The following is a 16,033-nucleotide window of genomic DNA, read 5'->3' on the forward strand; positions in this document are numbered from 1 at the left end:
TTGGCACATAGGGTAGCACTGAAAGCAAATGTTTAGTGCTTGACAGATATTTATGTAGAAGAACTCCCGCACTCATCCGATGGCTGAACTGGCATGATGTACGTTGGAATGTTTGCCAGAATGTGGATCATGCCAGCCCAGCCGCTGGAGAGGCACCCGCACAGGGAGGATCTGAATCCTTAAATCTCTCTCTCGTTAATAAAAGTATGCTTTCCATCAATCCCTTCTCCCAGGTCCTCGCATTGACCCAATAGACAGGACCCCCGAAGTATGCTTTCCATCAATCTCTTCTCCCAGGATCCCCACATTGACCCTATAGACCGGACCCGCACTGGGTAATGGCCCTCTGGAAACCCACCAAAAGCTGCAGAGAATAATCCCGATCAATTGAAGTCTCCCGGCATAGGTTTCTGACCTCTTAAACACATTTGAATATTGGTTTAGGAGATCTCACCCTGCCCTCAAAGCCAAAATCACCTATTCAATATTCCACAGCAGCAAACAGAGACGCATAAGAATCCTAACTATCCATTCTCTCAAGTCATGGACAATCTCAATCCTTGAAATCCGAGGGGAAAATGGAAAATGAAAAAAGAAATCACAAGAGCAAAAACACATACAATCTTGTATTCAGCACACATGTACCAAAAGGTTCAAAACCATTGTCATCATCTGGTTGCTTTTGCAACATTGATTAAACAGGCTGTCCTAGACATCTGTATGTCAGTAACAGCAACCAGTTATGATCGATAAAGTTCTTATGTAGCTGGCGTGCAACAACAAATTCAACCCAACATAAAGTTAAATTTCCTTAATGAACTACAAATATTCTATGACACAAGATAGTTCTCTTAATTTGCATAATCAATTTGCTCTAAAATGTGTATAAAATGTGTACAAATAAAAGATCAACTATCTGCATCCATACAACCTTGGATTACATTGATCCGTATGGCTGTGGCTGCAGTCCTTTAAAATTTACAGAATCCTTCCTCTTTCTTTTTTTTTTTTTTCCCTTTTCATTTGTCCCTTTTAATAAATTAACAGGCCTGTACATGAATCAATGTGGTACCAGGTACAGACGAGAAAATGTATCTACTTACAGTTGTCTTTCCAAAGAATATATAAGGGGAAAAATATACGTGATACTTAAGCCATTGAAGATCAATTAATAGAAGGCAAGATGGGGTTCATGCTAAGTCCATTACCGCCAAAAGTGTCGGGCTCAGCATGCTTTACTCTTCCAAAGTGTCGGATATGACGCAAGAGCCTGGCCAGGAAAGTGTTATGGCATATGGTAGAACTATCACACACAACCGCTACATGCTTACGTGCTCTGGTTATAGCAACATTCATTCTCCTGCTATCACCAAGGAATCCAACAGCTCCCAGTGTGTTTGACCGGACCTACATAATAAGAAACATACATCATAGGTCTTTAAACATCAAAAAGTTAATGATGATCTATCCATAATCAATGTGACTGCAGTTAGGACTTAATATGACAACGCGGCAAGCGCCAGAAGAATCATATGCATAATGTAATTATTCAGTGATAGAACATAGACCCTTGAGATAATTATATTAAGGCTGTTATAGTCATTTTCCATTTTACTTGAGTCCTATGCATGATATTCTAAAGGGTTATAATTGTATTATCCATATTTATTATAAATAGGAATATTAAGTGAGACTCAAGACATGTTGGGTAATTGTATTACAATTTCTTACAAACAATTGAAATAACACAAATTGTCATACAATAGCTTAAGCAGTAGAAACTAGGTTGTTATTTTGACCTTTGGGTAGAATGAGAAGACCAAATCTTGAATTTGATGTTGAGTCACACCCGCAACAACTTGAACAAGCTTTGAACAAAATTAAGGTTGAGTCACACTTGTGGTGCTGCCATTAAGGTAATTGATGCCTCCTACTGCTAAGGATTGTTCTGCACCACTATCCCAAGATAAAACAACCTCCAACTAGAAGATAAAGTAGTTCTTCTAGTCCCTTGAAGGAGCCAAAAGCTTCAGCACAGCAACCCTCTAACCTTACACAGACTTAGAAGAAAAGAGAGAAGAAAGATAAACCTCATGTGATTGTAAAGTGTGGGCATAGATGTATATCAAAATGTGTGTTTTACAATGTATTTGGTTGGGTTTATATAGACCCAAAACCAACCCTTGCACACCCTTGGAATTCCCAAGACCAACCACCAAGTAATGATCAATTGAATTGGAGAAAAACTTATGGACATGAATTGAGAATTGATTCCTAATTCATGGTCTTTAGTGGGGAAAGACCATGAAAGGCCTTAAAACCCCATAAAGGGTCATTCTCCACTAAGGACCATGAAAGGCCTTAAAACCCCATAAAGAGAATAACATAACCTATGACCATGAATTGAGAATTAATTTCATAAATAAAATTAATCTCAATCAATATTCTTGATCCAACTTATCACTCATAATAGTGACCATGAATGGACTTTAGGGTACCCATAGGATGTTACAACCCTTTGGAATTCAACCATTACTTCCTTGATCACATGGGTCCCACACCATAACAAAGTAATCAAAACCTTTTTTAAACATAAAAAATGAAATATATTTTAAATATTTTAAATCTAACAATCCCCCACAAGTTTCAAAATGACACGAAAGACACATGCTGTAACTGAATTAGACACTATAGGACACATCGTTGTAGGTGTCTTCCGGACTTGAACCTACACTAGGTCTAATGGACCGAGCTACAGAGCAAAGGTAGAGTTAGACTCCTTGAACCTTTCCTCATTGGTGTAGTTGACCATCTCATCAACCATATCCCATAGGTCGACTTTTGGGTTACCCATTATATAACCACTTTGGACTTTTGAATTGGTCATGTCCCTTATCTTGAACTCATGAATGTTTTAGAGATCTTTCCTATAAGTTCTCATTGGCGGCGGCCACACCCCCTACAATCACTTATGTTAGTCTCTGGTGTACACCACAACTGACACACCCCCACATTTCCTGGGATTAAACTAATTAAGAACTTTACCGCTCAACCTCTTTCTTTGTGGTAGTACTACTTTCACCATCTACAGCTTGTAATGAATATTTATACAAGTGGTAGTACAGAACCGGTCAACCGATAACTTCGTTTGTACCCCTTGAACCTAATTCAGGCATTTAGTCTCTTCACATAGGTAGGGTGTCCATCATATGACCTAAGGATTAGGCATTAACCCCATTTCTGTAGATACACTACATAAGTTCTTGACAGACATAGGCTTATGAACATGTCAGCTTGGTTACTTTCTGACTTCACATAATCGATAACTATCATTCCTTTATCTATGTACTGTCTCACAAGATTGTGTCTGAGACGTATGTGCCACTTTTTATCATTGTATATCCGGTTCTTGGCTAGATGTATAGCCGCTTGGTTATCACAATTTAGTGATACCGATGGCGCCGGTTTTTGCCACAATGGAATATCCGCTTTTAAATTCCTAAGCCATTCGGCTTCCGTTTCCGCCTTTTCCAAGGCTATGAACTCAGCTTCCATGGTAGAGCCCGTCCCACAAGATTGCTTTGTGGACTTCCATGAGATTGCACCGCCTACTAGTATAAATACATACCCACTAATAGCTAAGGATTCGTTTGTATCCGAGATCCAATTTGCATCACAATACCCTTCCAAAATCGCTAGTTTACCATTGTAGTGTAAACTATAGTTTATAGTACCTTTTAGATACCTTAGCAACCTATCAACCGTGCTCCAATGTTCCTTACTTGGATTGTGAGTATGTTGACTCAACTTTCCTACCGCAAGGGCAATATCTGGACAGGTACAATTCATTAGATATGTGACCAAATCAACAATTTGAGCATACCTTTTTTGATTCACTGATTCACCTAGGTTTCTTTTCAAATGACACCCTATATTAAAAGGTGTTTTAACCGCTGAAACTTCATGGTACCCATACCTTTTAAGTATGTTTTCTGCTTAACGGGCTTGGGATAGTGAAATATGATTTCCTTGTTTGATGATCTTGATCCCAAGGATCACATCAGCCTCTCCTAAGTCCTTTGTGTCAAAACTAGACATCAAAAGTTTCTTAGCTTGATTCACTATTTCCAAGTTTGTTTCCATTATAAGCATATCATCTACATATAGTAGTATGAATATGCCCCTACCACCATAGAACCTGCTATATAAGCATCTTTCAGCGTCGTCTACAATGAAACCATTTGAAATTAAAACCTTGTCCAATTTTTCATGCCATTGCTTCGGTGTCTGTTTCAATCTATACAAGGATTTTCAAAGTTTGCAAACCTTTCGCTCTTGGCCAATTACAACACAACCTTCTGGTTGCTTTATGTAAATTTCCTCCTCTAAGTCCCCATTAAGAAATGTTGTTTTTACATCCATTTGATGGATGATCAAGTTATGTATTGACGCCATTGCCAACATAACCCTTATCGTGGCAATTCTAGACACTAGGGTAAATGTGTCAAAGTAATCAATATTAAGCTTTTGCTTAAATCCCTTGATTATAAGTCTGGCCTTGAAACGATCAAGTGACGCATTACCTTTTAGTTTCTTTTGAAATATCCACTTGGTTTCCAAAGTTTTAGACCCGAATGGTAAATCCACCAATTCCCAAGTGTTATTCGCCAAGACTGAATCTAGTTCACTCTTGATTGCCTCCTTCTAAAAGACGGCATCACGTGACGTAATAGCTTCTTTGTATGTAAGAGGATCCTTATCTACTAAATAAACAAGCCACTCATCATCAGTATATTTGAGTCTTTTGAGTCGCTTGCTCATCCTAGGCCGACTTCCGTCATCATTACTCAATTCTTGATTGGTAACCCTTTCATTTGACACCATTTCCCTATTAGTCAATTGATTATCTTTACTTGTAAGTAAGTTGGACTTAAAAGGAAATAAGTTTTCAAAAAACTCAACGTCCCTTGATTCTATAATGCTATTTGGTTCAATAACATCATCCATGACTTTAATCACCATGAACCGGTATGCTGTACTATTTGTAGCATATCCCAAAAACACACAATCATATGTTTTTTGTCCCAATTTTCTTTTCTTGGTATCCGGTAACACCACCCTAGCCAAACAACCCCAAACCCGCAGATGTTTTAGACTTGGTTTCCTACCAAACCATTTCTCAAATGAAACATACCAATCTTGTTATGTGGGATTCTATTTGATAGATAACATGTCGATAGCATGGTTTCCTCCCACATATCAAGTGGTACACCTGAACTCAATAACATAGAGTTCATCATCTCTTTAAGAGACCTATTTTTCCTTTCGGCAACCCCATTTGATTCCGGTTGGTATAGAGAGGTTGTTTCATGGATAATTCTATTTTCCTCACAAAACTTATCAAGGGTAAAGTACTCAGCCCCTCTATCGGTTCGGTCTTTTAACCTTCTTACCAAGTTGATTTTCAACTTCCATTTTGTAAGAAATAAACGTCTTTCCGGCCTTATCCTTTGATTTGAGTAAATACACCATGGTATATCTAGAGTGATCATCTATGAAAGTTATGACATAGTTGTTTCCTCGCCTAGACTCATAAGACTTATAGTCACATAAGTCACTATGAATTAATTATAAGAGATCACTCTTCCTATCCATAGTCTTATGAGGCTTTTTGGTTAACTTTGCCTCTACACAAGTTATACACTTGTTCACGGGGGGTTCCACCTTATTGGTAATCATGCCTAACTTGCATAGTTTGGTGATATGTTCCACACTGCTATGACCCAACCTACCATACCACAAATCAAAAAAGTTAGAAGAGACAACCATGTAAGCGGAAGAAGCACTAGTTTTCTCAATTACAACATTTTCAACGCTTAGTACAAACAACCCCTCACTAAGGTATCTTTTCCTCACAAAAACATTGTTTCTAGTGATGACCGTCTCATCACTTTTGAAAGCTAATTTCATTCCTACTTTATTAAACAAAGGAACTGAAATTAAATTGCACCTAATGTCCGGCACATGGAGAACATTGGTGAGAACCAAAGTCTTCCCCGAAGTGAGCTTCAAAATTACTTTTTCTTTTTCCATAACAAGGGTACTTTGAAAATTTCTCATAAATACCTTTTCATCCTCTATACTCCTGGAATAGGAAGAGAACATCTTTGGATCACCACAAATATGTCTTGTAGCACCAGTATCCAATACCCAATTGTTTAGTTTTTCAACCAAATTTGCTTCCGCGACCATAGCTATAAAGATGTTGTCTTCAACTAGGTTCACCTTTTCAGAATTTTTCTTCCTAAACCGGCAATCTTTCTTAAAGTGTCCTAGCTTACCACACACAAAACAAACGAGTTTCTTCTTCTTGAAAGAGGGTTCATCATTGTCTTGATGGTTCTTCCTTTGCTTGCTTTGTTTGTTGATTTCTACCAAGTTCGCTTTTAGGTTTCTTTTCCCAAGGTCTTTTTCATCCTTGTCCTTGTGTCGATTCTTTTCTTCAATTTTGATCCTTACAATCAACTGGTCTAAAGTCAATTTCGTCTTCTTGTGTTTCATAGATGCCTTGAAGGCATCCCAAGAAGATGGAAGCTTTTTAATCAAGGCTCCGATCACAAATTCTTCTGGTAGAACCATCTTTTCCTTTGCTAGCTTTCCAACCAAATTTTGAAATTGATCAATTTGGTTGGAGACGGTGTCACTATCTTTCATAACAAAGTTTAGAAAGTTAACCACCAAGTACTTCTTTGAACCAGCATCCTCAAGAGAGTACTTTTTTACCAAGGCATTCCAAATCGAACATGCATATTCTAATGAACTATACACATGGTATAAATCATTTAACAATGCGTTCAAAATCTGATTCTTACACTGGTAATCCGCTTGAATCCAAGCCACCCTTTTGCCGTCCTTTTCAGGATCATTGCTTTTTTCCGGTATGGGTTCAGTCAAGGCAAACACCACCCCAACTTGGGTTAATATAAACAACATCATTTGCCTCCATCGTTTAAAGTTTTGACCTCCAAACTGTTCGATCTTGTTAAATTCAGAGACAATCCTCATCTTACCCAAATCCGGGATAAACTTCGTCATCAATGGGATAATGTTGGTGGGAATTGAGTCAACGGTAGGGAAAAAAGGAATCTCCTTACCATTGCGGCTAACAAGAACTCCGCCTTCTTGGTTGTTGATTGCTCCTTAAATACTGTTGTTTGAAGGATTTCCTTCGTTGGCAGCTCCATCAATGACATTGTTGTTCGATGCATCACCCTTGTTGTAGCTTACATCTCCAAGATCAGCCATGGGATCTTATAACAATCAATTACCTTAATTTGTTGGGTAATTGTATTACAATTTCTTACAAACAATTAAAATAACACAAATTGTAATACAATAGCTTAAGCAATAGAAACTAGGTTATTATTTTGACCTTTGGCTGGAATGAGAAAACTAAATCTTGAATTTGATGTTGAGTCACACCCGCAACAACTTGAACAAGCTTTGAACAAAATTGAGGTTGAGTCATACTTGTGGTGCTGCCTTTAAGGTTATTGATGCCTCCTACTGCCAAGGATTGTTCTGCACCACTACCCCAAGATAAAACAACCTCTAACTAGAAGATAAAGCAGTTCTTCTAGTCCAAGGAGCCAAAAGCTTCAACATAGCAACCCTCTAACTTTACACAGACTTAGAAGAAAAGAGGGAAAGAAAGATAAACCTCATGTGATAGCAGAGTATGGGCATGGATGTATATCAAAATGTGTGTTTTGCAATGTATTTGGTTGGGTTTATATAGACCCAAAACCAACCCTTGCACACCCTTGTTGAATTCCCAAGAGTAATGGCCAATTGAATTGGAGAAAAACTTACGGACATGAATTGAGAATTGATTCCTAATTCATGGCCATTCCCCACTAAAGACCATGAAAGGCCTTAAAACCCCATAAAGGGCCATTCCCCACTAAGGACCATGAAACGCCTTAAAACCCCATAAAGGGAATAACATAACCTATGGCCATGAATTGAGAATTAATTTCATAAATAAAATTAATCTCAATCAATATTCTTGACCCAATTTACCACTCATAATAGTGACCATGAATGGACTTTAGGGTACCCATAGGATTTTACAACCCTTTGGAATTCAACCATTACTTCCTTGATCACATGGGTCTCACACCATAACAAAGCAATCAAAACCTTTCTGAAACTTTAAAAGTAAAATACATTTTAAATATTTTAAATCTAACAAGACAAGCTCTAAAAACCTATAATTCTCAAGAGCATACAAATCAAGTATCGAGGTTTCTTTGATCCCAGACAAGTCAACAAATCATTTGAAATTTCATTGAACAAAATAAAAAAAAAATGGAAAACAGTTGAGGAGAACTTATGTCCAGATTCATTGTATGTAGGCTAAGGGTTGTGACTGTGTTATGACTCGGCCCTAGCCTTCATACCTTATTTGTAACCATTATTCTCAATATAAATAAGAGCGGCCTCTGTCATATCTAACAAGCCAAATCATTCTCTCTTTCTCTTCTCCCAACTTGGTATCAGAGCACCCAATCCTTTTTGGGAATTTTTCACCGCCGCCGTCGTACTACTACTACAAATGAGGCTTCAGCCTCATGGTTCAGCATGGTTAACTGAACATGTGTTTTTGCATGTCGGACCATGCTAACCATTGATGAACGCTAACCATCCAACCATTATGATTCCTACACATCATTCTTAGGCTATCGCCGCCGCTCACAACGGCTCTTTTCTCTCACCTAGGGCTTCCGCCACCCTGCCACCACCTACCTGGCCCTCTGCATCCCTCGCTGCCTGCTGGCCTTCCGCCAGCCCTACCCTTGGCTACCGCCCCTTGCCGACGTCCCTAAGGATACCGTTTGCCCCTATCGGCCCTCCCAAGGGCTTTTTTTTTATTCTACCAGCCCTCTAGGACCTCACCTTCCTGGGGAGGAGCTTCCCAGGGCTCTGTTAGAAAAGAAAAAATATTGAGTCAATATTGCATTCCTCTAGCAATAGGAATCTTTACTTGCTTGGAAAGATTTGGGAGCTTGGAGATTGAGTCCTAATAGGAAACTCAATATTCCTAGCCCATGTGTCCCACTAATTTGGGAGTGTGGGGTTGCATAATATATTCAATATATTGCACAACCCAAAATAAGAAGAGAGTTTGACTCAAATACACTCTTGAAATCGTGGAGCACATTCCCCTCCTTGAATTCCTCCCTCCTAGTTTTAGTTCAGACTCCTGAGTTGGTAAGGTATGTAGACTCCGGAAATCTCTTTATGGCCTCCAACAATCTCCTCGGGCTTGATTTGGCTACTTTTAAAAGGTATGCTGAAGTATGGGTACAAACAGAGTCAGGCTGACCACACCTAGTTTGTCAAATACAAGGAAAAGAAAATCATTGCCCTTATTGTTTATGTAGATGATAAAGTTATAATGGGCAACGATGATGCAGAAATCTCCTCATTGAATACTCAGTTAGCAGCAGAATTTGAAACTAAGGATCTTAAACAACTCAGATACTTCTAGGGATTGAAGTTGCCCGCTCTACAAAAGGCATTTTCATTTCACAAAGGAAGTATGTTACAGAGTATAGACCTTCTTGAAGAAACATGTATGCTAGGATGTAAGCCTGATTCTCCCATTGAGGTAAATCATCATCTTAGTTGCACAGGAGGTTACCGGTTGACAAGGAAAGATATCAACGCCTTGTAGGAAGACTAATATACCTCTCTCACACTAGCCCAAACATTACTTATGATGTGGGAATTGTTAGCCGATTTCTTCATGATCCAAAGACTCCTCATCTTGAGGTTGTATACCATATCCTTCAATACTTAAAGTCTGCCCCAAGGAAAGGTCTTTTATTCTCTAATAACAACAGCTTGAAGTTAGAATCCTTCACTGATGCTGACTGGGCAGGATCCATAAATGATCAGCATTCCACCTTTGGATACTGTACCTTCCTAAGAGAAAATTTGGTCACATGGCGTAGCAACAAACAGTCTGTTGTATCCAGGTCAAGAACAGAAGTTGAATACCGAGCTATTACACAAGGAGTTTGTGAACTACTCTAGTTAAAAATTCTTCTCAAAGATCTAGGTGTTACTTTTGAAGACCCTATGAGGCTCTACTGTGACAACAAGGCTGCAATCAACATTGCCCATAATCCAATTCAACATGATCAAACTACACATATTGAGCTGGATCGCCATTTCATTAAGGAGAAGCTTGAAGAAGGCCTGATCTGCAAACCTTTCGTCAATAACTATTTACCAATTGATTGATGTATTCATCAAGGGTTTGAGTTCTCAGTCATACCATCCTATTGAATTCAAGTTGGGCATGAAGGATATCTATGCACCAACTTGAGGGGGAGTGTTGAGGATAACTATGTCCAGATTCATTGTATGTAGGCTAAGGGTTGTGACTGTGTTATGACTCAGCCCTAGCCATCATACCTTACTTGTAACCATTATTCTCAATATAAATAAGAGCGGCCTCTGTCATATCTGACAAGCCAAATCATTCTTTCTCTTCTCTCAGCTAAAATAAAAAGCTAAAAACTAGAACAGCATGTTGCTTTAGGTATTTACAAGAAAGTTTGCAATTTCAGGTTACTAAGGCAAATATTTTCTCTTCTAAGTGACGAGTTCCTAAGAAAGAATACTTGGCGAACCAACTGACTCTGAACAGGATCTATCTTCCAGCAGAGGAAGGATTCTTAGATTTTCTGGATGCTAAAAACAAGTAGGATCATTGTTCAACATTTTCTCCACCTTCACGATATAGACACAACTGAAAACTACTAGGAGCATACAAGGCATACCATTGATATAACTACTGCATCAGCCTCTCGACCTTGAAAGCTGTCAATAGTTGCAACCTCAACACCAGCAGCCAACGGAAAGTCATCAAGCCTATCCCTTAGGAGTTGTACCTGAGCAACATAGGGAGATTGCACTGCAATGGTGTTTGGTCTAACTCCTGCATATAAGTTTGAAATGAGAATGGATTAAAATCAGGAGAACAAAAACCTGGTGAATGTGTAAAACTGTCACTAAAGATATATGCAAGAAGTTGAATAGATATTCTTCATGCCCAAGTTGCTGTATGACAGAAAAATCAAAGATCATGTCATAGACAACACGGAATCATTGTTTATCAGAAGACATGGCTTGACTAGAAAACAAATAGTGAGATAGCACTGGATGGGATAGAAGGTCTTTATTGAAGCTCTTGACTAAAGAAAAGTGTCAGAAGAGATTGTGAGGGTGTGAACTGACATTGATTAAAGATCTAACTAAAACTACAATGCAAATTGTGAAAGTGAAGAAAAACTACAGTAACATGGTCAAGCAATTAAGAAAGAAATTATCCATCTTCGTTAAGACGATCTATTGCCCAAGTTGGTGCCAAGTTGTGTTAATTGACATTCACTGTGACTAATATGCTTGTCTCTATCAAAGACAAGACCCCCATGACTCTTTCTCATAGCCAAAGGATTTTATACGTCTCAGTAATCTTTCAGCATAAACTTTACAGAAAAAAGCCACAGCAGAAATCTTATGGTAAAGAAACACAGTATTCTATCAACATGAGTTATCAATCAAACCATTTAAACATTTATTCTGTTGAATTATTGGAAAGAATATCAAAAGAAATGTTGGATTATCCAAGATGCCAAGAAGCTTGAAATGATTCTCAGATAGTCATTTGTTGCTCAAACTTCATGAATTTTAGAAATTTTAAGCAAGCAAATCTAGGGATTTGGGAATAAGCAATCATTTTGTTCAGTATGGAACATTCTCTACCAGTAATCCCAAAAACATGTTCTTTTGGATGTCTCCCTCAGATGGTACTATTTCCTTACACTGATGGTTCGCTAAATCAAGATAGGACATCCTATTGAGGTATTGCTAGACATCATGATGGCAGTCCCATTTTTTCCTATGTGGAAAGGAGGGAGGACAGATCTATCGTCGCTATGGAGATTCTTGTAATTTATAGAGGATTGTTGCTTTGTAAGGAAAAGCGGTTACAAAAGGTTTCAGTTCGGTCAGACTCTAAGTTGGCAGTGAAAGTCCTTGAGGTAAAACCTCACAGCCATTGGGGTGTTTTATACTTGAGTAGTGCTATTTCACATTTAGTTGGTGTTACGTGCAAAGATAATCTGAAAATAAAAAATAAAAAGAAAAAGAAAAAGAGAGAAATAATAGGGAGAGAAAATAGGATAGAGATAATAGGGGAAGATAAGAGAGAGAGGGGATAGGGGTTTTGGGGCTTTACGGACAAAGGTAGCACAAGTATACCTTAGGTGTCAAGGTTGACTGTACTATGTTTTAGGCGTTTGCACTTTTATATTATATTTTATTATATCCTTCCTTTTTCTTTGTGTGCCAGGCCTAATCTGAGCTTCTTGTCTACTTTATCATCTTTGCTTGTTGAGTTTTAAACATTGTTTTACCATCTGTGTGGCGTGCTCTGCTTGTTTTGGCACCTCTTTCTTCCTATTGAAAGTGCCTTTAATGCATTAGGTGTATCCTCTCCGTCTTACCTTTTGTATTTTATCTTTTTTTTATTTATATCTAGTTTCTTATACGGGTGCGTCAGGTCGGCAGCCGACACCATATTATACCTTGCTAATCACATTTTTGCATGGATCTTTTTGTTGTATGATTTCTTGTCTCTTGATCTCATGTCTTTCCATCCTCGTTCTTCTAGGGTGTCCCTCGTAACTGATGCGCCACGCCATTGCCCGAACACGGTGATAAGCGACATGGGCAAGTGAAAGGAAATTTATCAGCCCAAAAGCGTAGGATTAGGTTAGCTTCCTAGAACATTAGATCCCTAACAGGTATGAATCTGGAGTTGGTAGACATTATGAGGAAATGAAGGATAGACAAGGTGGAAGGGTAACAAAGCTAAGATGTTGGATGACTTCAAACTTTGGCATTTGGGCGCTCTTAGTAATGGAAGTAGAGTGGGCATAATTGTGGACAAAGATCTAAAGAATACTGAAGAAGAGGTCAAAAGATGGGGAAAAAGTATTATATCCATCAAACTAATTTTAGAGAAAGAGGTTGTCAATATTGTTTGTGCCTATGCACCCCAAGTAGAATTGGATGAAAGTAGTAAGCGGCTTTTTTGGGAAATCTTGGATGACCTAATATAGGGTTTTGGTCAGGATGAATCGATTATTATTGGAGGTGACCTGAACAAACATGTTGGGAATGAGTCGTAGAGGATATGAAGATGCTCATGGCGGGTACCGTGCTGGGGAGAGGAATGAGGAGGGGACCTCAATCCTAGACTTTATAGTAGTGTATGATTTTTCTGTTGTGAACACTTTCTTTGAGAAAAGAGAGGGGCACTTAGTTACCTATAAAAGTGGGAATCACACCAGCCAAATAAACTTCTCCTAACGAGAAGGGTAGACTGAATGGTGTGTAAGGACTATAAGGTTGTACCTAGGGAGAGCCTAACCACCCAACATAAACTACTGGTCTTGGATATGTGCCTCAGTGCACAGAAGCGTAGTAGGAGAGAACATATGTACCCTAAGATAAGCTGGTGGAGATTAAAAGGGGAGACCCAAAGGACATTTTCTGATAATGTGGTTAAACAAAAAAAGTGGGACTTTGAGGGAGACATTTCTCCATTAATATACAATTTCTCTTGTGATTTTTTTTTTTTTTTTTTGGTCTCATATAAAATATCAATAATCAATTTAATAATAATAATAGATACAATAGAATAGTAATAATTCTATACATGTGAAATCCAAGACATAAATATTATTGGTAATGCTCAGGAAGAAGAAGAGGGGGATGTCTTTTTATCTTTTTTCTGTTTTAAGAAAAAAGTCAATCTCATTTATCGGATTATTATACATATAGAACCAATCCCAATGAAAAGGCAGAAAAAATGGGATTGGTAAGTAATACTACTCCCAGACCCCCTAGTATAAGGCCTGATCCCAGAAATACTAAAAGAAAATCATGTATTTGCCCAAGTAAATCCAATCGTCCTACATCTATATATAAATGCTGGTTCATCAAGAATACGCAAGAAAAGTACTTCGAATTGTTGATTCATCGCCAGAGATGGCTTAGAACCAATAGTTCATTATCTAATGGATCTTTTACGATGCGATGTGGAACGAGATGATGACTTGTATTAAAACTTAAAGGGTTGCCAAAGATGTGTTAGGGGAAGCGAAGGGTAGTCGTCAGGCCCCTAGGGAGGCTCGGTGGTGGAAGGTTGAGGTCCAAGCAGCCATTAAGGCCAAGAAGGTTTGTTTTAAGACTTGGCAAAGGACTAAAGAATCAGAGGATAAAAAGAGGTATTATGATGCCAAAAACAAAGCTAGGAAGATCGTGGGGATGGCTAGGGCAAAGAAATATGAGGATCTTTATACCAACCTAAATACTAAAGAAGGGGAAAAAAATATTTATAAGATAACTAAGTTGAGAGACAGGACGAGTAGAGATCTTGACCAAGTGAGGTGCATCAAGACTAATGATGGAAGAGTGTTGGTAAGAGATGGGATGAGTATTTTTGTGATCTACTAAATGGAGATAGGTCGAGTATAAACGAACCAAACGATTACATCTTTCATCAAGGCACCACACATCATAGATATGTAAGAAAGGTTAGTATGGCGAAGGTTAAAGATGCTTTAAGAAAGATGAAAGCAGGCAACACTCCAAGCCCTGATGAGATTCCAATAGAAGTGTGGAAAACCTTGGGAGGTTGTGGGGTTTAGTGGTTAACCAATTTGTTTAATAGGATTATGAACACTAAAAAAATGCCAGACGAGTGGAGGAGAAGCATCGTAGTCCCAATCTACAAAAATAAAGGTGATATCCAAAGCTGGAACAACTATAGAAGCATAAAGCTCATGAGTCACACTTTGAAACTTTGGGAGAAGGTTATTAAAACCCGTTTTAGAAGGGAGACCCATATCTCAGTGAACCAATTTGGCTTTATGGCAGGTAGATCCACGACAAAATCTATCTACTTATTGAGGAGGCTCATGGAAAGATATAGAGATAGCAAGAAGGATCTCCATATGGTGTTTCTTGACTTGGAAAAAGCCTAGGATCGAGTCCCTAGGGATTTAATTTGACATGTTCTAGTGAAGAGAGGGGTTTCGAGTAAATATGTGGATGTAATAAAGCATATGTACGAGGACGTGGAGACTAGTGTGAGAACTGTGAGAGGTCAGGGCAAGAAATTCCCAATTACGATTGGGCTACACCAAGGATCAGCCTTAAGCCCTCATCTTTTTACGCTTATCTTAGACGACCTAACCAAGAGCATTCAAGATGAGGTCCCATAGTGCATTCTCTTCTCCAATGATATTGTTTTGGTGGATGAGATAAAAGCAGGGATTAATGCTAAGTTAGAGCTTTCCAGATCAACCTTGGAAACCAGAGGTTTTAAGATTAGTAGAACGAAGACAGAGTATATGATGTGTAATTTTAGTCACACTATGATGGATACTGACATGGTGCGAATTGAGGAAAGAGAGATACCGCAAAGTGACTATTTTAGATATTTGGGGTCAATCATTAATAAAGAAGGGGAATTAGAAGATGATGTTTCACACAGAATTTAAGTGGAATGGATGAAGTGGAGAGATACATCCAGAGTGCTGTGTGACCGACGTATTCCTTTAAAGCTTAAAGGAAAGTTCTATAGGACTATCATACGACCAGCTATGCTATACGAGGCAGAATGTTAGGCAGTTAAAAAGTGTCATATTGCAAAGCTATGTGTGGTAGAGATAAGGATGTTAAGATGGATGTGTGGCAAAACAAGGATAAAGTAAGAAATAATAGTATTAGAGCTGACTTGGGAGTTACTCCGATCAATGACAAGCTCCGAGAGAGTTGCTTGAGGTGGTATGGTCATGTTCAATGGAGGCCTAGGGATGCTCCAGTTAGGAGTAGTGATTTGATTCCGATTGAAGGAGCTAAAAGAGTGAGGAGCAGGCCTAAATTG

General features: G+C 38.5%; 1 protein-coding gene across 1 annotated transcript in view; it reads right to left on the minus strand.

Moving 5' to 3' along the window:
• Window positions 1–1,014: 1,014 nt before the first annotated feature.
• Window positions 1,015–16,033, minus strand: part of LOC122646789 (DNA-binding protein SMUBP-2) — a 65,671-nt gene continuing 50,652 nt past the window's right edge. The window contains exons 6-7 of the mRNA XM_043840393.1: window positions 10,854–11,011; window positions 1,015–1,407 (exon numbers count right to left, since the gene is read on the minus strand). Of these exons, the coding sequence (XP_043696328.1) occupies window positions 1,165–1,407; window positions 10,854–11,011 (401 nt within the window). The 3' untranslated portion in view covers window positions 1,015–1,164. The remainder of the gene's footprint in view (window positions 1,408–10,853; window positions 11,012–16,033) is intronic.

The sequence above is a fragment of the Telopea speciosissima genome, chromosome 11 (assembly GCF_018873765.1).
Source record: "Telopea speciosissima isolate NSW1024214 ecotype Mountain lineage chromosome 11, Tspe_v1, whole genome shotgun sequence".
In the NCBI taxonomy this organism is placed as follows: domain Eukaryota; kingdom Viridiplantae; phylum Streptophyta; class Magnoliopsida; order Proteales; family Proteaceae; genus Telopea; species Telopea speciosissima.